We start from the raw sequence: 23,267 nt of genomic DNA, 5'->3' as shown, positions 1-23,267 counted from the left end.
ATAGATATTTATTTTTCCCACATTTAGTTTTTCACTTAAAATAATACACCTAGGTGTCACCAACAGCATGATGCATGGGCAAGAATGACAAAGAATAAACATGGGGGTGGTGTGATGCTGAGCAGAGGCAGCTTGATGTTTGGTGGTTTAGGCAAGGCATGTTTAGGACCAAAACACTGTATCTAAAAGACATGATCTTGCATGTGTGCCCCTGTTAGCTGCCCCAGAATGTTCTCCTGGCTGGTATGTGCACTGATAGCACAGGCAAATGGAGCTGCTGGCATTGATGCCTGTGTCACATGCACTGTATGAGAACAGGGCAACATCTGGCATTAAGTATTTCAGGCCCCCAATCAGAAAATTGAGTGTAAGAGGAAATGTGGTCGTTCTGTTGTCTCCTGGGTGCTTTAAAAAACAAGACAGACTCAAGAATAAAACTATTTCTTAATGAGGCCTACATGATCTTTCCAGTATTAAGACTGCAATGAGCTCAGACAGCATCTCCCCAGAGTGCTGACGTGGGGTTTCAGATGTGTCTGCAGTCAGCAAAGGCATCACCCTGCTGCTGAGGTCCAAGGCAGAGCCCTCTCCATCACCCAGGGAGCTGAGGGACAGGGTGGCTTTATTCAGCTCAGCCTCACAGCAAACCTGGGAAGGGGACACAGCACACCTGGCAAGGTCAGCACATGGTGGTATCTTGTTTCCTGACATTTGGATGTGCTGAATTTTACTGGTGATGCCCAAGCTGGGCAAGAATCCTGCTCACTCACCAGCAGTGGAAGAGGAGTTGCAGTGCTAACGGGGCCTGTGATTTCCCAATAATTACAAGGTGCTGTGATTGCACATTTACATTTGCTGCTGATGATGGTGTCTTTCAGAAAAAGGTATAGAGGATTTTACATGACTTTCAGCTGGAACACAGTGTCACCAACACTCCCCCTCCCAGGCTGGTGGAGCAGTTCTGATTGCCTGCAACACTTTATTAATAGACTTGCCAACATCAAGGAAAGGTTGATGAACACTTAGGATACAGGGAAGTGCCAGTGACTGCACCTTGTGCTGCTTCTGCTAATAATGTGTAGAAATGATAAATAATGTATTTATTTTCTGCCTGAGACAAGTTAGTGTCATCAATAGGTGGCCTTTCCTTGGCCTTTCACAACAGCATTCAGCAGCCCTGACCTCTGATGCTCACCCCAGGGCAGGGACAGGGGACTGTGTACTTCTTGCTCCATGGTTTAGCAAGGGTCAGTTTCTGGTAGGAGAAAACTGAGGGCTTTCATGCCTCACACAGAAAGAAGCATGACTTTCTTTACCCAAAGAAACCCTTATTCCAGAGGTTATATCTGACCTTGGGTGCATTGCTCTGGAGAGGGTGATGAGAGCTGGTCTCAACCACATATTTGATTCTATCTCAGTAAGGTCCATCAAGGCTGTCCTCAGCAAGGACATCACAGTGGTTTGAGTGGTGCTTTTTGCACTTGCAGTGGATGGGTAATGCAGCTGGTTAAAAACCCTTCTTCATGGCGAGGAAGATGATTTTCCATGAAATGACAGACAGATATTGAAGTGCCTTGTAATCACCTAGCATGAACAGGGCAAAATTTAGCTCTTTAGAAGAAGCAGAACTTGAGTTCCTGGGCTTGGACAGCACCTTCTCCAGGTGCTCTGATCCTTTGGTGCTTGTAGCTCCCAGTACACCCCATATCCAGTAAATCCAGCCACTGCTGGGGAAAATTCAGTGAGATAGGCTTTATCAGCTCCAGACAGAACAATCTGCTTCAGAAATACCTCTCCCCTGATAGGGATCAGGCCTAACTGATACAGGAACTCCCACTGGTGTGTATCAGAGCATCTGTGAGCCACAACATGGAGCCTCCTCTTTGCCTTTATTGAAATGTAAAAGATTTCCGGGGGGTTCTGACAACAATCAGACTAATTAGTGGGTGCAGACAGGGGTGTGAGGTTCCTGGATACTCAAGGCTGCTCTGCACTGCTTGGATGCCACAGGCAGGCAGGTCCGTAGCAAGGGCAGCCCAGGTGAGCATGGGAAGGTGGATTTCAGGTAACTTTGGCTAGTTTAGACTCAACCCTTGGCTGGCTGCTGAGCAAGGCCTTTGTGCTGCAATAACTTCTCCTCGAGGCCTGCTGTGCAATGGCTTTCCATGGATATCACTAGAGAGTTTCCTCCATTCCCCCACAGCTGTACAGAGTGAACTTTTTACTTCATTTTACCCAGTAATGGCACTAACTGCTGGGAAAGCAGACTAGATCAGCTCCAGGTCTGGCTTTGTGACTGACCAGCTCCTTGGAGAGGGGTCAGCTCACTTCAGCCGTATCCATGGAAGCTGCTCTGCCAGGTTATTGAGGCCGCTGAAGCAGTTTGAGCGCCCAGCTCTCAGCACTGCATCCTGGGCAGGGTGTGGAAGGCTGAGCCGTGTGTCTGCTCATGGAGTCACTGAGCTCTGTGCAGTTTGGTCCAGGCTCTGCTATTCTATATCAGCTCTCCCCACACAGAAAGGACCACTGGTGCTTCCCAAAGGCCTGGCAAAATGGAAAGAAGCAGTGAGTTGTTGGAGCTGCACTGCTGGGGCCATGCACTGCACATGGCTGGCATGTGTGTCTAGGGACACTGATGCTCCTCCCAGAGCATTTTCCCCATCTTCCTCACAGGCTGGCACTGATGGGAATGTGTTGGATGAGCACAGAACTAAGGGAAATGTGGGGGAACAGCTGATGGAGGGATGCAAACAGAGGGGCAAAACCACAAAGGCATTTTGCTGGGCAAGCTGCCTCTTTTTTTGCTTCTTGTGCACACATATTTGAAGTAAACATTTAAACTCCTCCCTGGATTTGCACTAAGGGAAGGGCCATCCCTTCTTTGTGGCTGAGTGGCCTTTCTTCACAAGCAGGACATGGGTTCACATTCAGCATGTTGGGTTGAGCTCACAGGCCTTTAACTGCCCTTTTCTTAATGAAGCCTCGTTAAAGAAAAAGAATCCTCTGGCAAATGATCCTTTCCAGGTGGATGGAGGCAATGCCATGGCCTCACAAAGCCTGTTCAGATCAAATGGCAGCCTGCTGAGACAATAAGGGGAAAAAAGAGTATTACATCCCTGTGGGGATCTGAAGTAGGCACACGTTCTGAGCAAAGCATTTTATGATCACTCAAGAAGAGTTTTGGGAAGCTTTTTTTTATATATGGGCAGTTTTGATCTCAACTATACATAGTTTTGGCCCTTGATGCTGCCAATTACCTCTGTATAATACGGATTTAAAATACTTGCCACACTGTCTTGCTAGCTGAAGGCATCCTTTTTGTACATCCAAGAGTGTGAAAAGTAGCCCGAAAAATTCAGCAAATTGGCCTTTATCCTTTAAATCCTCTGCTTCAAAAACCCCACAAGTCTCAGCAGGCTTTATGTACTAAAGACTTTTTTATTTTGCTTTGGATTTGCGATTCTCTCACTGCTTAATTTTTGACTGAAGACAAACTCTTTAGGTGGTGACACAGAAATGCAGAAATATAGTAGATGAGGGGAAAAAAAGGGATTCTGATTTCAGGTGGAGAATATTTTAGTATTAATTAGAATAATATTTGATATTCTGATTTCAGGTGAATAATTGAAGACATTTGAGGAGGGTTTAGTTTGATGATGTGTGTGTCAAGGCCTGTTGGGAAGCAGAAATATGAAAATCTTGGTATTTGAACTCATTGTGGCTACTAATATTCGTATTTCTAATGTTAAAAAAGTCTCGTTCTTTTCAGATAGTGCTTGTAATGAAATATCTCAAAAGGCACATAAAGCACAGGAATCATTCATGGGATTGTATAGAAATAGCCTGAGAAAGTTTTCACTGAAAATCTTTACTTTTTCCATGCAAAACTATTATTAGACAGTGGGAAAGGAAATAAACACCTTCCCTCTGAATTGATGAGATTGCGTATTTTAAAAATGGGCTGTGATTTAATCTCACCTTTTATAACAGGATTTTTGGGAAGCAGATTTAGACCTGAGTGTTGTTGATGTGAAGATAGCTCAGTTTCTCAGGAAAGCTGAGGAGAATAAGGCACCAGAGACCAGGGCTGCTGGGCCAAGTACCCTGTTCTCAGTGCTCTTTGCTCCTGGTTAAAAGCAGTTTCTCACATGTCTCTACAGGTTGTGCTGGTTTAAATACAACAGGGGAAGTTTGGCAGAAGTCTACAGTTTGCTTTTCACTTTAAAGCAGTCCAGTTAAACCAGTGCCAGTACTTAGGGCAAATGCATTTAAACCAGTTAACTCTCTAATCAGTTTAACTACCACTGATGCTGTACTGAATTACATTAAATCAGCATAAGTGAGAGTTTAACCTGGTTTATCTACGTCTGCTCTGGCCTTTGCACCAGTTTAATTAACTGGATTTGCAATGCCTGTTGGCCACATGAGGTTTGGCCTCACAAACTTGATTCCACAGAGGTTTGCTGAGTTTCCAGCCCTTGCTGCCAGCTTGTCATGGCTGTTCCAAGTGCCAGTCTGTGATACCTGCTGGGATCCTTTCCTGCCCACTAGAGCTCAGCAGGATGAGCCTTGAGAAGCAAGACACAAATGATTTCCCACTGGAGGAAAAACTGGTCCCCAGGAGTAGCTGGTGACACACAGCCTGCTGCCAGCTCTTCTGACCCTGTCCTTGGCCTTGGATTTGTCATTCTCAAGGCAGTAGTTCTTAGAGCTGTTCTAGCCCAGGAGAACCTCAGCTTTCACTCAAAGAAAAGGCCAACTCCCTGCTTCTCCCCTTGCAAATGCACAGTCACCACTTCTGAGCTGACTGGGTGTTGCTGGCTGGAAGCCCAGCTCAGAGCTGGTCAGATCCTGCTCTCCAGGTCAGGCACTGAAGGCAGGAGTCCCCAGACTCCATCCTGCAAGTCCTGTCCCTTGAATACCTCCCCAAACCATGCAGGACTGACCATTTGTCCCTGCAGAGGCAGCTGTGATCCCCCCACACCCTCTGTTTGAACCCAGGAACATCTGCCTCGAGCACCAGGCTCAGTCTCTGGCGTGGAAATCATGAAGGCAATTCTTTTGATGAAGAACCAAAGGGAATGACTTAATCCCAGTCTAGGCTCTTTTTTTTTTTTCTGCCCTAAAGCCAAGTCAGAATGACATTGCTCTTCCAGCTTCTGTTTGTGCCACCACTGCTGTTGCTAACCAGTGTCATGAGTTAGCATCTGGAAAGAGGAACATGTGAAAATCAAAACAAGGATATTGAACAAGAGAGATTGTCCAGTTCCCCCTTGAAATCTTCTGTTACCTATCCAAATATGGCAGAGATGAAGAAAGGGAGGACTAGGAATTAGTGAATGATTCATTAGAGTAACATAATTCATTCAGGAGCCCCAGCTGCAGAATTAATCTCCTTCAGTTCTGCTGATAAAACCACCCTGGGACTGACAGGGTTTCAGACTTGGTTCCAAACTGATGACACATTCTTAGAAACTATATTTTAAAATATGAACTCTCCTTATTTCTCCTGGTGTATTCATGTAACAAGGGGGCCCATTTTCAATCTGTGAACTCCAAACTTTTTTCTAAGAGAAGCAAATGCAAACTTTGCAGGGGAATTATTAGACCTGGCACTAGCATCTTGTGTGGAGCAGGCTCTGGAGAGCAGGCCTGTCCTGCTGAGACATGGGGTAGCTGACCTGTTGTTTTCCCTCATAAAATGATTTTTTGGATTCCTTCTCAAAACATCTGGTTGTTTCTGGCTGTCTAGCAAAGCCCTGCCTGAAAACTTACAAAGCTTGGAAAAATTATCTTGCTGTATGTGGCTGCTGGTTTTCATGTATGTCAGAGATATGTCATGTCCTGCTCTTGTGACAATCAGGCTAAATTATAATTCTTTGCAAAACTCTATCTGGTATATTCACAGCTAAGCAGCAGCTAAATGTCCATGAGTTTCATCCCTCTTAGGCATTTTCTACCCTAAATGGAAGCAGGATTTCCTGTCTGTTACACTTCTGAGGTCCCGTCTGTAGGGAGCTGAGAGGAGATTGTTTGGTTTCTTTTCCTGAGTGGGGAAAAGAAAACCCTTGATTGGAAAGCAGAAAGAGTGAAAAACTGAACCTTATTGGAGAAAAAACAAACAGCACTCAGGGTAGGCAGAAACTGTGATTAAATAAAAGTGTGTGGGTATCACTGGGAGGTGGAGGGAGCTGAAGTCCAAACAAGGGAAAATGTGTCTTGCCTGGGCAAAGAGATGGGATGGAAAGAGATGGGTGACAGGCTGGGGGTCCCCAGTGTGGCTGGAGAAAAAGGAGCTGGGACAAGAAAAGAGATATTGGAGATGGGAGATTTTAACTGGCATTATATATGCTTGGTGGAGCAAAGGAATGGGACAGGGATTTTCCTGTGAGACTCACAGAACCTCTCCATGGCTACTGGAAGCTCTCACTTAAATGCCCCCTTTCTTCCATACTCGATACTGAAAGCTTTTACCAAGTCTTATTCCTTGTAGGGAGATAAAGAATGATAACTTTTTGTCTTTTAGTCTGCAGGGGTACATTGCATTCTCTTCATGAATTTCACAGTGTACAATGCAGAGTATGAATGCAAAAGTCTGGGAACTTTCTTCACCATTAAATCACATGTCTGTTTATTTTTTATTTTGAATAGCAGCATTGACTGCTTCCTTTCCTCTTCACATGAATGCACAAATAGTTGGTGCGGGGGAATTCTTGCAAACTGGGAACTCTGCTGAGTTGTGTGTCAATTTTTTGCCTACTTATAGAGATATCAATCTATGTTGTTGCTCCCTGCTGTCAACTAGAGATCCCCAGACTGTGACTGGAGTAACATTGCTGATGGGGGAATAATTTTAAATGGTACTTGGAAGAAAAATACAAATGATGAGAATTATAAGTGAGGATGTTACAAATAAGGGAATTACAAAGAGTAATGGGGAGGGGGAAAAGCAGCAGCTCTGCTCAATGTGCTTGCTGCACATTAAATTTTTATCCCATGGTATCTGAAAAGCATTGCTGAAATCACAGGAAATGTTGGTTCAGAATGAGGGAGAGCTGTGTCTCCTGATAAATTTTTCTCAGGAGCTGCACAACCAAAGTCCTTCAGTCTCCTGAACCTTTGTGGTGCTTTCTCTGTCTTGATGGGAATTCACTCTGAAAAGGAGAATTTGCCCAATAAGTTGAACACACTTTAATGGTTTTAGCAAAATCAGACCCATCATTTGAAGAATAACTGAACAATGCTGACCCAGTGTCTACATGGCACTGGGGAGCCCAGACACAAGTGCTCGTGGCTTTTGAGGGAGTTGAGTTAGTTTGGGTGAAAAATGAGACAGAAGTGTCACATAAACACTGAGACTGCCTTTATTGCTGGGTTCATTTCCAACTCTGGAAAGGACTTAGCAAGAACTTGCTTTCAAGCAATAGAAAAATCCAGCTGAGCATTCCCTGTGAGCCCTAAATCTGAATACAAGGCTATCCCTTATGAAACCTGACTGTACCTCCTAGAGAGTGTTTGGGACTTGCTTATAGGCCAGTGTCCTTTTTGGAGTGACAATTCTACAGAAATATTCCTAGTGACAGTCTTAGTAGGGTTATGCCCATGATGTGAACGCTAGATTGAAGTTCATGTTCTGCCACTGATTTGATGTTTTGACAAGTGACCCTTCCGTGTTTTGTTTTTCACTGCTAAACTGGATAATTGTTCTTGCTCAACTCCCTAAAGCAGTCTGACATTCATAACTGGAAAGCAATCAACAGAGCTGTACAGAATTCCAGCTATAGAGAGTAACTATAGAAATCTGAACCCTGCAGCAACACAATAGTCACTTAATCTTAAATTTTACCTGATATATATTTTGGGGTTAATTTAATTTTCTTTACAGCAATTTAATTATAATATTGACATACTAAGATTCATTTTTAAGCATTTTTGTTTTGGGGCATGCTTACGGATTAGTATCCTGCTTAGGCACAGTGGAAGTATTGTTCTTTCACCCTGAAAGATGAACTCTAAAATGATGATATAAACATGGATGATTTCTATTATGAATAGAATGCTTTGTATGACTCAGCAAAGCAGTGTCAAGGTCCCAGCTAGCCCAGGTGCAATGAGAAATTGCCTTGATCTGAACACCAGATAAAACTTTACATTGCACAGAGGTTGCAAGACAGAAACAAAAGATTCATGGTCTGATGAGAAGTAAACCAGATTCCTTTCTCCCTGGGAGCTGCACACACAGCTCCTGCTGAAGCTGTGGTAACTCAAGTGAGGCAGCATTGCCTGGGATATGTATTTGCATAAGAGATCTTTGCTCTTTAGAACTAGTGCTATAATTAAAGCAGAGCTGAAGGCTCATAAGCTGTACATTTCGAACAGCAGAAGAGAATATCTCATTTTTACACCTGGAAAAATAGAAACAAAATCATTGCAAAGAGATGAGTCCTGCTGTTTACTGCCTTCATCAAATCATGGAGTGATTCCTCACTTGTGAAAACACAGCTCCTCAGCAACACCCCCTAACCCACAGAGGCTCAGGCTGTAAATGTAGCTAGCAGTGGGTTTATTCTAAGTTGTTTTTAATTGTTTGTTGGTTGCCTTTTTTTTTATCCCCAAAGCACTGTTAGCAAGCCTACTCCTCTGTCGAGCCATCCCAGCCATCTGCCAATGTGGGCTCAAAAGAACATTCTTCAGGGCATTATCCAATTTGTTGTATCTGATTCATTAAAGTAATTACACTTGCTATTAAGTCATTGCTTGGAGTTTGGCAGCTGCATAATAATCTGAGACTTAAATTTCTGAAGCAAGTTAAAATTCTTGCGTTTATTTTATCAAATCCTCTATATTGCCTGAAATGAGCAGGAGTCCTGGCTGCCCAGGTGTGAGCAGTCCCTGGTGCAGCACTGAGCAGCTTTGGCAGTTGTGAGGGAGGAAAAGGATGTGTAGAAAAAACACTTTTTCTGGCTTTTCTGGTGTGTTAGAGTCATGGTGTTCCAGTGGTGTGATTTTAGTTGTGATATGATGGCACCACAGTTATTAGGCATCAGTTATCCACAGCGTTCTCAAGTGTCCCAGGCCTCTCAGTTGTGCTATCACTTCATTAGGTGAAGCCAATGCTGTGGGAAAATGCCATGGATGAAATTCTCTATGGAATTTCTGTACTGAGGGTGGTCCCTGCTGTCCTAATGTCACCGCAGGAAAGGGGACAGGACAGAGCTGGGGAAGGTTTCTTGCCATCCCTGTTGTAAAGGGAGATGTCCTGAGTCAGTCAGTGCTGGTAGAAGGCCCCTTGTGAGCACAGGGACAGAGCCCCATTCCTGAAATCCATCTTCCTGCAGCACCAAGATGAGATGGCATTGAAACATTTCTGCTGGAAATAACTGATTTGCCAGCATAACTGCTGATTTCCTTAGAAGCCCAGCTGGCTTCAAAGGTTCCTTTCTACTGAACTTTTCTTTGCCATGTTGATGAGCTTTGGACTCTTTATGAAGGCAGATAAAGTTCAAAGGAAGCCACTTAGAGCTGTCAATTCTTGTGCTGGGAACTTAACTGGAGAAGTGCAAAGTCCTGGCATGCAAATGCTCATTGCTTTTGTACCTGTCAGAGTAAGTTACAGTAAATGTCCTACGCTCTGCTGTGGGCATTCAAGCCCATCACTGGGTTTGACCTCCTGGGTTTTAACTGAACCCCTGGCAGGGCTGATTGCATGTCTGCAGCAGTGCAGGAATGCTGTTTGCAGCTGGTCCCTTCCAGTACCTGAAGAGAGCCCACAAAAAGACAGAGAGGGACTTGTTACGAGCCTGTAGTGACAGGATGAGGGAGCATGGACTCAAACTGAGAGCGAGCACGTTAGGTTGTGTATGAAGGGGACACTGTTCCCTCGTGGGGAGGCGCTGGCACAGAGCAGCTGTGGCTGCCGCATCCCTGGCAGTGCCCAAGGCCAGGTTGGCCTTGGAGGGCTCTGGGGCTTGGAGCAGCCTGGGGCAGTGCAACGTGTCCCTGCCATGGCAGGAGATGAAGGAGATGTGCTTTGAGGTCCCCTCCAGCCCAAACGACCCCGCGGTTTTAGGGACACCCGCAGCGCTTTGCGGAGGGCCCAGGCCCGGCCGCTGCGGGCAGCGTGACGTCACGCGCGGCACCTGTGCCGTCAGAGCCGCGTGACGTCACGGCGCGGGCGGGGCGGCGCGGGGAGGGGGCGGCAGGTGGCGCGCACGGCCGGGCCGGGCTGGGAATGGCAGCGGGCTGGGAATGGGCTGGGAATGGGGCGGGAGGGACGGGCCGGGCGGGCGGCCCCGCGCTCCGGCTGACAGCGGCGGCCCGGCCCGGCCCTGCCCTCCCGGCGCGGCGCGGCGGGACTTGTAGTGCGCGGCGGGCGGAGGCGGCCGGGCCGGCCCCGGGGCGGACTACAAGTCCCAGGCGGGGCGGGCGGCGCTGTGTGTGAGCCGAGCCAGCGGCGCGGAGCGGGGCGGGCGGCGCGGCGGGGCTCGCTCGGCGCCGCAGCCGTAACCTCCCGTCTCTCCCTCTCGCAGCGGCCGCGGCGACGATGCAGGCGGAGTCGGGGATCGTGCCGGACTTCGAGGTGGGCGAGGAGTTCCACGAGGAGCCCAAGACGTACTACGAGCTGAAGAGCCAGCCCCTCAAGAGCAGGTGGGGCGCGGGTCCCGGGCGGGCGCGGAGCATCCCCCGGCCGGCGCTGCGCAGCGGGGCGGCCGCCGAGCGCTCCGTGCCATAATAGCGGCGTTGTTGGCGGAGGGCGGGCCGGGCCCGCGTTATGTAAAGGGCATTGTTGGCCGTGCGGGCCCGGCTGACAGCCGGGGCAGCCCCGCCGGGAGCGGGGGCGAGGCCGGGGCCGCGCCTGCCCCGCTGAGCGCCGCGGCCGAGAGCCCGTCCGAGCGCGGAGCTGCGCGCGGTCTGGGAGCTGCAAGGTCTCGTAGCGTCTAAGGTTGTTCTGGATTGTTTGGCTTTTGGTTGTTTGTTTGGTTTATTTTTGCGTGTGTTTGTTTTTCTTTTTTGAGCCTCAGCGGGTTTGTTACTTGCTTGGGGACTGAAAAGTTTTGCTAGGTAGGTCACTTTCTTCCTAGAGTGGTTCTTCCCTGAAATAGACTCTGTTTGCTTATCTGGAGCGGCTGCATCGCGTAGATACGCTCTGTAAAGGGAAATAAGGCGGTCTATGAGTGTTTCCCTCCCTTGAGGGCTGTTAGCGACCCGTTGTCCGTCCTACTGCTGGAAGAAGAAAGTCAGTGCTCTCCCGCGCCTGGAGCATCCTCCTTGTCAGCTGTGGCACGTTTCTCCCTCTGTTTTTTCATTCAAGGAACTCTCCATTTCACCCCAACACTCTTCTTAGCAGCACTCTGCTGAGTATAAGGTCATTGCTGCGAGTGTGTCGTGTTTGTCATCAGGTCTGTCGCAAGCCTGTCTCTATATTCACATTTTAGTTTTGAACGCTGCTCTTCGTATGTCTGTGTGTAGTGGAAAAATAAACAAGAATGTAAATGTTAAAAAAATAAGTGCTAGAATGAGTTTGGATTATACAGCCTGTCAGACAAACTTCAAAGTAAATAAATGATTTTTTGATCATTTTCTGAATGTTTCAGGAACACTGAAGGTTTGTAGTAAAAGGCGTTAAAAATTCTGTTGCTGTGACAAGGGCTGACAGATGTGGGGCCACCTCCTGTGGCCTGTTTTCACAGCAGCCCTGTCTCACACTGTACCCCTGGTCTGGCTCAGAAATGGTGCAGGTTGTGCTGGTGATGTGCACCCTGACAGGCCATCCAACCAAACTGAAGTTGCCAGAACTCCTTTGCTCCCTGAGGTTATGCAGGGAAATTGCCATTACCCAGGTAATTATCTGAGAGCCAGGCTAATGTGCAGAGCAGATGGGGTTCAGCAGCACTGTTGGGTTCCAGCTGTGATGGAGGCAGCTGAGAGACACACAGAGCTTTGGGTTTAGTGCTTGTGATGCCAGTGGAGTGCAGCAGTGATGAGTGCTGTGCTGTGGCCCAGTAGCCCTGTTTGTACCAGCTGTGTGTCCTAACTGGTGTGCAGGAGTTGTCCCTTTGTGGCTGTCCTCTCTGCAGTCAGCAGTTTGTCTGTGCTTTCCTGGTGTGAGCATGGAGACCAGGTCTGCACTGGAGCTTAGGTGGCAGGTCTGCATTTGACATTGCACTGATGCTGCAACTGCTTTTGGTTCCTGTGACTTGGTGCTTTGGGACCCAAATGCAGCCTTGCATTGTTCACCTCTCTCAGGGAGGAGTGAATAAACTCTCTAATGAAACACTGGAGTATTTTACTGTCTTCTAAATGTTGTCACTTCAGACTTCCCTGGAGTGAATTTCCCCAGTTCATCCTTACCTGATACTCCTGCAGAGACAGCACTGCCCACCCTTTGGGTTTAAAGAGGTCTGTCCTCCTGTCCTCAGGCCAACATCTGTCCTGGTGCTGTCCTCCAGGATTTCCAGCTTTTGGAGCAGTGACCAGCTCGACCCAGCCTGCCTTGTGCCCCTCCACATGTAGCCATGTGTGAGAGAAGAGGCAGCCCCGAGGGTGGAAGAGCAGTCCATGGTTTTTCTGGCAGATAGTGAGCTGTCATGTTAACCTCGGTGTGGAGCCTGCCCAGCTCACGTACCGCTCGTACCTCGAGGGAGAGTCTCAGCTGTCTTCCTGGTATTGTGGGAGATGAAGATGCAAAGGAGTCAGGGGCCCTGCCAGGTCCATATAAACCTGTCCCTGGAGCCAGGCTGATAAAACTTGACGATAACAGGAGGCAGAAGTTGCTCCCAAACCTGTTTGTTTCATGATCCTATCTCAGAGGACTTCTGTAGCCCTTCAGCTTTGCTCAGGCCTGGAACCAGTCTGGCTGATGATTATCGAGGGTATCAGCATCACCCTGCTGCTTTCTCCTGTGGATGTAAATCAGGGGTAATTGCATAGCAGTGAGTGGAGCAGCAGCAGGTCAGCGTGGTGTAGTTGTGGGACTGTGGCCATGGGAATTGCTTTCTTACCCTCTCCACAGCCTGGCTCTGGAAGGGTGCCTGGGGAGCAGGCAAACCAGAGCTGATGTGAGGAGCTGAGTCTAAACAGCAATCTGCTCTTTTCCCTGGTGAGAACTGCTGATTTCCTAGCAACATTCAGGGCTTTCTCTCATCTTTTAAACCATAAGAGTTGAGAAGCATCTTGGCTTACTCATAGCAGCTCAAATTGTGAGTACACAGAAAATTTCATCCTGCTCAGAAATAGGTAAGAATGTCAGTGCTCTGAACCAAGAAGAAGCAGTTTTGTTGACCATTTTAGCTCAGCCCTGCTGATACTGCCATCCTTCTCCCAGTAAAACTCTCCTATTTGCTTCCTCCCAGATTGCTTGTTTTTCAATATGTGACATCCAGTTAAAGATTTCTCCTCTCCAGTGTGCTCTCACAGTTACTCCATCCCTGTTTCATAATTCAAGTCTGCAATCCAAAGCCACAAGGGGTCCAATAATAAAAGCTTTTTGCAGTAAATACTGTACTAACTTAGGCCAAGCCACAATTGAGTGCTAGAGGCCAAGTTAAAATCTAAGCCCAGCAAAAGCTTTAATCACAGGGGGTGGAGAGGATGCATGGGGCTGAGATAGATCAGTCAAACCCATACTTCCCAAACCCTCCCGACTCATGAGGAGCTGGATCCTTGGGCAAAGTAATACCTACATTCATGGGATCTCTGGAATTTGCCATGGTCAAATGTCTTTGAAAACTGAGATGATGTTTCAGTTGCTTTGGTTTCTCCAGAGTCACTTTTCTCTGTGGGAGGAAAATGGGCTTTCAGGCTACCCCAGCAAGACAATGAGATCTATTTTTTTCCCCCCCTCATATTCATATTTTATTCCTCTCCTGCCATATTCACAAAGTATAATAGCTTTAATCTACAGGTACATACACTTAAATATGTATGTGTTTATGTAATGAACAAGCAAATAAGATTTGTTTCCTGGTACAAGCAATGTACAGTGAAATCGATGGAGTTTTATTACTAAAAGTAAACACAGGTCCTGACGTGTCTGCCTGCAGTCAACAGGGCACTGGAGGATTGAGTTACATCTTCAATGTGGACACTTTAAATCATTTGGCAATGTTTTGGATGTCAGTCTTGGTGTCTGGAGGTAAAGGCTCTACAGCCTGCCACTGCACAGGGCACTCTAAACTAACCCAGATGTGGCAAATGCAGCAAAATTTTCTGTCTTAAGTTGATTTTCTCCATATTTTTTTTGTTGTCTGCAGTGTGTTTCCATTTGGATGGTCTGTGTGACATGGCAAGCACCAGCAAATTATTGTCAGCTGTTGTAATTTACTACCATGCTCTTAATAAAACCTGCAGATAAATTACTGCTATTTGTGCCCTTTTCTGTTGGCTGTGTTTTCAGACTGGTTAAAAAGCACCTGAATGATGCAGTTACTGAAGTATTTTTAGTGGAAGAAAATATTAGGAAATGCATTTAATTTGCATGATAGTTTCTTAGGAGGCTTATTTTTGTTTTATGAGCAATAACATTGGGATGTAGAGTTTGTCATTATTAAAGCAGTGATGTCTTTATAAAATTCTCATCATTCCTGCTGTCCAAAAACCTTTTCCTTTGTGCAAACCTTCAATATTTTACTCATATCAGATGGTGCCTCATCTCTTTCCAGTTAGGATCCTCTGTAAAGCATTCCTTTTTTGTTTTTTCCTCTTATCTGCTCAATGTTGGAGTTTCCATTTACTTAAAGCTTCCCTTTTAATACACAGTTATTGTTGAGGAAATATTAATTTCACCATATAGACACACGTTTTTTAAATGCGTGCTTACTCTGGAGCCAAGGAGGACTCTTCTGAAGTGCCCTAGTGCCTTAGCCTGCAGATGATCAAATTTAATTTTGTAAATGAACTTTGCAGCGTGATTGAATTTGAACTTGATTACATTAGGCTTAACATTGAGTTTGTGCCTTATTGGAGGTAGTCTTTTCATATTACTGCTATTTATGGATCTTGTTCAAGTGTTTTATATTCTGGTTGGGTTCTGCAATGCAGTTTGTTCAAGCTACTGCTTATATCTGTTCCAGTTGTGCAAGAAGTGGAAAATATCCTTTATTTAGAACAGGTCACATGTTCTTGCATCCAGGAACCGTGTCTCAGTGTGATTAAAAAAAAAATCAAAATGTATCTTGGAGGAACAGATTTAAAAAGTTCCTGAAATATTTTTCCGTCTGTTACAGAGGAACATTACATATTTTAAACTAAAAGGTAATAATAGCTGAGCTGGAAGTGCTACGTAGGCCAGCACTGCCTGAAATCAGTGGTAGAAGTCTGAACCGACGTCAGTGGGAGTAGAGCTAAGCCAGAAGTATGTCTCTGAAATCTCTCCGGTAACATTTTTGCGACTGAGTCAATAATTCCATGTTTATTCTGCACCTCAAATTCGCTGCTCTGGGAAGGAAACCCTCACCACAGCTTTTTGTGCTTTTTTATTTTTGAAAACAGTCTTAAAAGGAAAGGCTGCTGTTGGAGTGTCTGTGGTATAAACATGTGGAGACAATAAGTGGTATTTCCGTATATTTCCTTACACAGGGAGCCGGTGCTGCTCCCTGTCTGTAGCACAGCATTTGCCATGGTGAGAGATCCTGAGTGACCTTTTCTCTCCTGCAAAACTCTCACTCTGTTATTTGCAGTAGGCCTTTGCTATTTAGCAAGGAAACAGAAATAGCCCATGAAATTCAGTTCAGCATTTGCTTTGATACGAACTATTGAGCGTCACCTTTTTGCTTCCCTGGCCTGCTTTCCTCGGGAGGGTTTTGTGTGGCTGCCAAGCTGATCAGAGAGGGCACAGATATTTTGAGGCTGAGCTGGCTGCACTGACTGTGCATCTTTTAGCAAGCACATGTGTTTGCTTTTTATTTATTGAACTGCTGGCTGCATTAGTTGTGTACGAGTACATATGCATTCTGCTTGAAATAAACCCATACTTTTCTGGTGAGCTGGAAATTTCCCTAGCTGGCTGCTGTTGGTTTGCAGATTCCAGGTGATAATTTGAATCAATATATTATGTCTCTTAAAAGGCTGAAAATAAGCCTGTGCAGCCCCTGCTGATGGAGAGCTGGGCTGCCCCTGGTACTGCTCATTTCCCCACATAGAGTGGAGGTCATTTCACAAGCTTCTGGTACAGAATTTGTGAGGCTGTTGTGAATCTGTCCACTGCCATTAACAAGCAATTGCAGAGCCTCTTGTGCACTGTGTATGTTTTTATTTGGCACTTAGGGCAATGTATCAGAGTCCTTCCCAGCACGGTGGTAGGCAGCATGACTAATTCCTGCTGTACAGCCTGGTCAGGATCTAGAAGAAAACTGCAAGTGAGAGCAGAAGAGATTTGCAGATGTACTATTTTGCAAGCAAATTCAGCCTCTTAAACTTGTTCTCTGATTAAAAGTTGATTGGGAAAAATCAGTACAGCTGCTTAAAAATGAGGCTACAGGAGAAACCTGTTCTGACTTAACGATGCTGTCCTGTTTCTGCATTTGCTTTTAAAAGCAACATGCTTTAAGACTTGGAAAATGAAACAGAAGGAGTAATTTTCTGTTTACTTTTCTGCAAAAAAAAATTGAAATTGTGTGTTGGCTGTTAATTGTGTTCTGTGAACAATCTGCTGTTTCAGTGTTGGGAACAAAATGAGAGTCCAACTTCCATTAAGCTGGTCAGGCTCTTGGCCATTATTGTCTGTCTCGTTCTATTTTGGATTCAAAAAGTTTTTGAAATACACAGGCTGTAACATTTTTGCTTGGAAAAATTAACTGTCTTTTAATATTATTTTTTGCTGGAACAAAGACAACATGATTAAGCAGCCTGGCATGGCAGATTTTGCTGGACAGTTAACTGTTGCATCACTATCATATTATACAAGAACTGTGATGATGTATTTTTTATAATCTCTGGTTAAACAGTAACAGCACAACTGATGGCTTGTGTGTAGTTTTACACTTCATTTCATACCGGTGACAAAAAAAAACCTAGCACAGGAAAATGAATTTTATTGCATATTCACAATATAACTATGCCACTGCTTTATCTGCAACAGCTGTGAAAAGGCTGATGCTGTTTTGAGTGTCAAGATTGAAATATTCAGGTTTACTGTAGCCAAAGTCTTGGAAGAGGTCGTCCTGTTCTCCAGTCCATCTAAGGCAGGAGTTAAGTGCAGTTTTCAGTGTTAGGCACCCCAAGGCTCTGCTTGCTGTGGGTGGGCACAAACAGTTTTGGGTGCGTTTTGAAAGGCTCCGTCTCAGTGTCTTTGCCCAGAAATTCACCTTGTGACTTGCATAGGTTTTAGTCACTGCTACCTGTGGGCTTCACCTGAGAATAGGTGTTTCAGAGAGGCCACAGTAGTGTCCAGGTGAAACAGGATAGTGTGGGTACCACTGGTACAGGCACAAAAAAGGTGACAGTTACTAAGGAGGGCTTGCACTACAGCTCTCAGATAGTACTTCAACACTGACAGTGCCCTTGGATGGAGCTCACTTTTTCTGGTAACATCCCTGCTGCAAGGCCTGCTGTAGTGTTTGTGTTAGCAGCTTTCTGCCAAGCATGCAAGCCAGGGGCTGGTGGTTTTTAGCTTTTTTCCTTCAGTGGTAAGTGATTATGTAGAAATACTCTCTGTAGACTCCCCCCACCCTGACCTGCTGCTCGCAGCTGCTGCATGGACTGGACTGGCAGGTTGAAGGGCAAAATTGTGTTGCTGTGATATATAATTACTTCTTGCAGCATGAGCCAACAGAGCAGCTTGCTGTGATGATTGTTACGTGTACTGCTATGTAAAACAGAATGCAAGTGTAATGTGGGGTTCGGGCTAGTATTTTAATGTTGTAATTAGCAGCCTCTAACTGTAAACAAGTTTTTTTTTAAATCAGTTCCCATGAAGATTATTCCTTTACAATGCAGGCAGACATACATTTGCAGATGTGGGGTTTATGGATTCTGTGTTCTGTGCAGAAATGAGCATCAAGAACAAACAATTGTCTTTTTTTTAGACCCCTTTTCTCTTACTCTAGAGCACCTCAGGTGCAGTGTCAGGTGGCTGGAGCCCAGTCCTGCAGTTGGTATTTTATAGGGATATTACAACTCAGGGAAACAGTTGCTTTGGGGACGATGCTGCAGCTGCTGCCTCTGGGAAGACTTGGATTCATCCTCCTCAACTGCTCCCTGAAAAACACTGATCTAAATTCTCAGGTACGTTGCACCTTCCTTTGTGCTGCTCTTCTGGCACAAAATGGGCATAAACCCACCTGAACCTGCTGTTTGGGCTGGTGTGGCCAGGGGGTGCATTTTGGGGGTCTGGTCTTCTCAGACCACCCTGTGAGGCTGCTTCTGAAGAGAGCACTGAAGTTTTGGAGAGTTGGAAGGATGTCTGTGTCTGTTTAAAACTACAAAAGCCATCTCTGTGTGCAAGGATTACGTGCCTGGTTTGGCCTACTGTTACATTAAAGAATTTATTTGGGGTGAATTCTGAGAAAATCCGGGTGAATATTGGTATTGGGTTCCTGGAAAGATGTTGATAATCTCTGAGATATTTAGGTGATGGAATCTTGCCAGTTTTAATGTGTTTAAAGCAGAATGATGATAACATAGTATATTGTTAAAGCTTGCCTGTAACCCAAATGCTGAGATGCTCTCTTTTCTTTGCAAATATGTGACAGCACAAACTGCTGGAGGAATGGGAGGAACAAGTAGAGCAGGGGAATTGGGGTCCAGAGGTGAGAGAAAAGTAACAAGAAATGGGAACAACAATGTTCCAAGTGAAGGACGCTTTGTATGATGGAGATCGGAGCAATCTTTGTTACTAATCTTACTGCCAGCTGTCCTGTTGTAACATATAAACACATAAAACAGGAACTGCTGTGATCCTCCCTGGAAGAGAAGCAGCCAGCTAGGAAACTTGGGCTGGAGGTACTGTTTCAGGGTGAGAAGGTGGGAGCAGACTTAGGAAGCTGTCAGATGGTGAGAAATTGGGAATATGGGCAAGGGGAACATGTGGTTCTGGGGCTTCAAACTGGGAGGTCGGAATAATGCCATAGAAGTGGAAAAGGATCTGAGTGGGAGAGCCTAGCTGAGCATGTTTTGTGCACATGTACTATTTCCTTTCAGGATTCTTTGGGTTTTTCTCTAAATAAAGCAGAAAGCTTGTATAAAGTATGACTTTGGAAATGCTTTTTCTGGATGTGTTGCTGCATGGTAATATGCATCTGTAAAGCCAAATTAGGAATACAAACCCTTTCTGTAATGTTTGTGAATTTCGGTGTGGATAAAAGTTGCAACGTGAGAGAGTGAAATAGAATGGAATTGACATGTGTACACATGCAGGAGGGAATGATCTTAGAGAAAAGCAAAGGAAAACAAAATTAGGGGCTATTCATTGGAAGTTGGAAGGAGTTCAGGGGCCTGTGGGTCTCTTGCAGTGTGTCCCTTGGATGCCATTAACTACTGTGTTTGGGTTTCTGCTCAGTCTAGCAAGCTCTATTTTATTTGTAGCAAATATTTACAACTCTGCCCAAGCTCACCCAGCTAAATGCACATTCCAGCTGTCAGTCTGTCTAGTGAAGCCACAGGCATGGTTCACAAGAGTTGCTGGGATCATTTATTTATTTATTGCTGTTGTATCACGAAGGTTGCTATCAGATAAATAATTATTCCACCCTTGGAGAAGGTACGTTGTAAATCTGCTAAGCTGCTCCTTTGTTTGTTAGGCTTGTGCATAATGAGTTTGGAATTTAAGATGAGTAGTGTGCAGTGCAAAGTGCTCATTTTGTGACCTCATCTCGGCCGGGCTGGCCTGGCCCTGCACCTGTCACATCCTGTGGGACACTCGGGGCTGTGCTCATTAGGGGAGCTCCGGCTTAGCCTTGCGTCATCTCATTTCTGTGCTTCTGCTGCCTAGTGGAATTTACAGAAAACCCCACAAGGTGGGTGTCTGGGTTCCTCAAAGAACTCAGGGTGGCTTCAGGGTGAGCTGGTGAGCGCTGGCCTGGAGCTGGGGAATGCTGAGCTGGCCAGGGCAGGCTGTGAGAGGCTGTGTTGGGTGCAGGGGAGCTGTTGCTAAACCCTCCTGGCAGTGACGTGCCCAGGGCAGGTGTGCTCTGACAGAAATGAGGAAGAGCAGGTAGTGTGACATCCCCCTGCCCCAGCTTTGCCCACTCAGCACATAGAAGTTTTGAGTTCCAGTCCTGACCGTGACTCAAGACACAGGATTTTAAGTGCCCACTGTCCTTGGGAGTTCCCAAACATAAACCATGGGCTTTGTGAGGTGTCTTTTTTTTTGCAGAAGCTACTCCATTTTGCATTGTATAATCTTGTTTGAGCCTGGTAGGGGCAGGAGTGACTTGGTGTAACACAAAGGAGAGAATTACTTGCATTGGATGTTCTGACTTTGCTCCAGAAAATAGTTACTGGTGCAAAGTGGAACAGCTCTACCAGGAAGCAAAATGTGCTCAGAAATGGTTTTCAGCTCCATCTTAAAGGTAGTTGTCCAAATTTCTGTACTTGAGGTCACAGCATGACATACGGGGACATGCTCAAAATAAGAGTGGCGATATACGGGGCAGAGAGAGTTGAATGAAGGGAAGGAGTCCTGAAATGTTGCAGGAAGGTAAGGGAATTGGAGGATGGTGTGGGCTCTGGTGCCCAAAGGCCGCTCAGAGTGTGTTGGTGAAGCAGCTTCAGGCAAAGGTGGATATTAAGAGTGACGACAAACATGCGTTAGTTCTTAGCAGTGCTTAATTTTTTAGGAATGTGAAGTCGTTTGTGGTACAGCAAAAGGAGCTTGAATCTGTGTAGAAACAAGTTACAAAGGAGTGAGGTGAGTAAGGCAGGAGCTGAATTAAGATTGTCTGTATCACAAACTTGTTTTTTAATTTAGCTGGTTGCACAATTTACAGTTTCAATCTAATTGCAAAACTACTGTGCAAGTGATAATTTGGTTCCCAGCTAATGCAACTTTTGATACTGTACAAAGCTGTACGGGCTGTTAGCCCTGAAGATGCTGTGGGCCAGCAAAGACTTCGTGTTTTTCAAGCGTGTCCAGTAATGTAGAAAAGTGTGAAATGGGTCTGCCTGTTATGAGGCTCTCAAAGGTGCTGGAGCTGCCCCTACAACAAAACCAGGGTTGGCTGGAAGGGGCCTGGACATTTTCAGAGCTGGGGAGGGAGGTCTTCCTTGCAGCTTTTTTGGTATTTCCCAAGGAATTGGCTGCCCTACCTTTACAGCAGCCTCCTGCTTTCTGGGAGAGATCCCTCCGAGCAGTAATTGCTGTCTTTCCAAAGCAGTCCTCCTTTGTGGAGGAGTCATAATTAACCCTCACTTAGCCTTTCTAATGAAGGTGCTTGTACGAGTTGTGCTGGGGTGCAAAGATGTCCATAAGGCAAAGTTTCCCTGTCTGTGCCTGCAGTGGTCTTGCCCCAGTCTGGGGTGTGTGTTCCTGGTTCTCAGGTGGGATCTTCAGGCTCTTTGGAACTGCGGACCATTTGTCTTTTTGCCTTGCAGCACCGTCTGAGATTATAAACAGACCTGCAGAGAAACAGGTCCAGTGATCTTGTGCTCCTGAATGCTCTGCTGTGCTGAGAGCAGTCTGGGCACCAGCTCTGTGAAAGGAAGCTGCTGAGAAAAGGTGGCTCTTGCAGTGAGCTTCAACCAGGGGCACCTTATGGTGGCTTTATCAGCTGCTGATCCCACCATTTCCATGCTCAGAGCTTTTCCTGGCAGCCTGGAGAGCTGTTTTAGGGAGGCCCAGAGGGCAGCTGGCAGGGTCCTGCTCTCCCCAAGGAGTGCGAGAGCATCGCTGCGCTGCAGGGCTGGGGGTGAGCCCAGCCAGCAGCACTGCATGAGAAAACATGCTAATGATCTGAAGAAAAAATACTTCAGGGATTTCTTCCTGTGTGAGAAACTCAGTTTAAGTACTGAGTTTGCTCACTGGCCTGTGCTCTCCTGTCAGTTTTGGGGTGTACTCAGCAGGATGGTGCTGCTTTGTGTGATAACCAGTCCCATTCCCTACTGTGGGATAGCTCCTGCCCTGTTGCTATGAAACATTTTAGTTAGATGCCATGTAAAAGGGATGAATATCCATCTCTGACTGCAGAGAGGTTTTTTTTCGTGGCTCATCTCTTGCTGATCAGTTTTTTGATTCTGCTGGTGATGGATTTGAATGATTTCAGGTGTTATGTAATTATATAGATGCTTGTTTCCCTATCTGTAATTGAATTCCTTTGCATTGAGATTTATTAAATAGCACAGCACAGAAAATTGCAGTATCTCTCCTCATCCCTTCTCAGTGGGTTTATTTTCTGTGGCAAGGACTTTCACAGCTCTTGAAATTCTAAATCTGTAATCACTATTTAATCTAAGACAGTTTTCCCTGTATTTAAGAGCTGCAGAATCAGGCTGTGCTTTGGAGAAAATAGCAAATTTGCTAAATTTGGCTGCTTGCAGAGTCATTCAAAGTACATAGGTTGTTCAGCAGGTGCTCTTTGGCTTCTTGTGCTGTAGGAATGCTGGGTTTTGGAGGTTAAGTGGGTGGGAATGCAGTTCCTCATTTCTGCATGTAGCACAGGAAAAATGAAGTGGTTGAACTGCGTGCAGTTGATTTGGTGGTGCTTACAGATGCAGAGCACCCCTGGCAGCAGAAAGCTGGGTCCTTTAGAACTGCAAGATTGTATTGATTGTGCTGCATTTCTGCTGGAACAAAAATATAATGGGCTCAGCATTTGCACTTTCCACTTGTGCATTGTTTTCTCTTTATTTTGTGTATTTAGAAAACGCTATGCTTTGCAGACTGCTGGTTTAGTATTTTCTGTGGAATGAAAGCCATCTGGATAATTTAACTGAATTTTATCGAAATTTTTGGGAACAGGCTCTTTTCTGTTTCCTGGCATCCTGTTAGAAAAAGATGAGAATTTGAGTTAAACTTCAGGGAGGTGTCTGACATGCTGGAATTTTAGTAACAATTTGGGCTTGTTTGAGGTTTTAGAAGCAATTGAAATATTAAAATTATGTATAGTGTCTCACAAAAGCATTCTCACTGAGCAAATGCCTGCATAGACTGTCCTCCCCCCTAAATTTACTTTAAATCCTTGGCATAGTGGGAGCTGCAAGCTAAGAAAGCATCCAGTGTTCAGGATGAGGCTTCTTTGAAAGAGATCAGACTTAAATGCCAGCTGAAGTTAAGCATATGTTTAAAGATCTGCCTCAATCAGACCTTTGTTCAGCACAACACTTCTGTGTAGTCT

The 23,267-nt window shown here is 45.7% G+C and overlaps 1 protein-coding gene across 6 annotated transcripts in view; it reads left to right on the top strand.

Annotated features, from left to right (window-relative positions):
- Positions 1-10,183: 10,183 nt before the first annotated feature.
- The window catches only part of MITF (melanocyte inducing transcription factor), a 99,483-nt gene continuing 86,399 nt past the window's right edge, over positions 10,184-23,267 (top strand). For 2 of the 6 annotated variants that reach the window (XM_074550376.1, XM_074550373.1), the window contains exons 1-2: positions 10,214-10,433; positions 10,530-10,647. In XM_074550376.1, coding sequence (XP_074406477.1) covers positions 10,232-10,433; positions 10,530-10,647 — 320 coding nt within the window. In that variant the 5' untranslated portion in view covers positions 10,214-10,231. The other 4 variants (XM_074550377.1, XM_074550375.1, XM_074550378.1 and 1 more) reach the window with 3 other exon arrangements.

This window comes from Zonotrichia albicollis, chromosome 12 (genome assembly GCF_047830755.1).
Source record: "Zonotrichia albicollis isolate bZonAlb1 chromosome 12, bZonAlb1.hap1, whole genome shotgun sequence".
Taxonomy (NCBI): Eukaryota; Metazoa; Chordata; class Aves; order Passeriformes; family Passerellidae; genus Zonotrichia; species Zonotrichia albicollis.
This window is presented reverse-complemented; position numbering and strand designations above follow the sequence as displayed.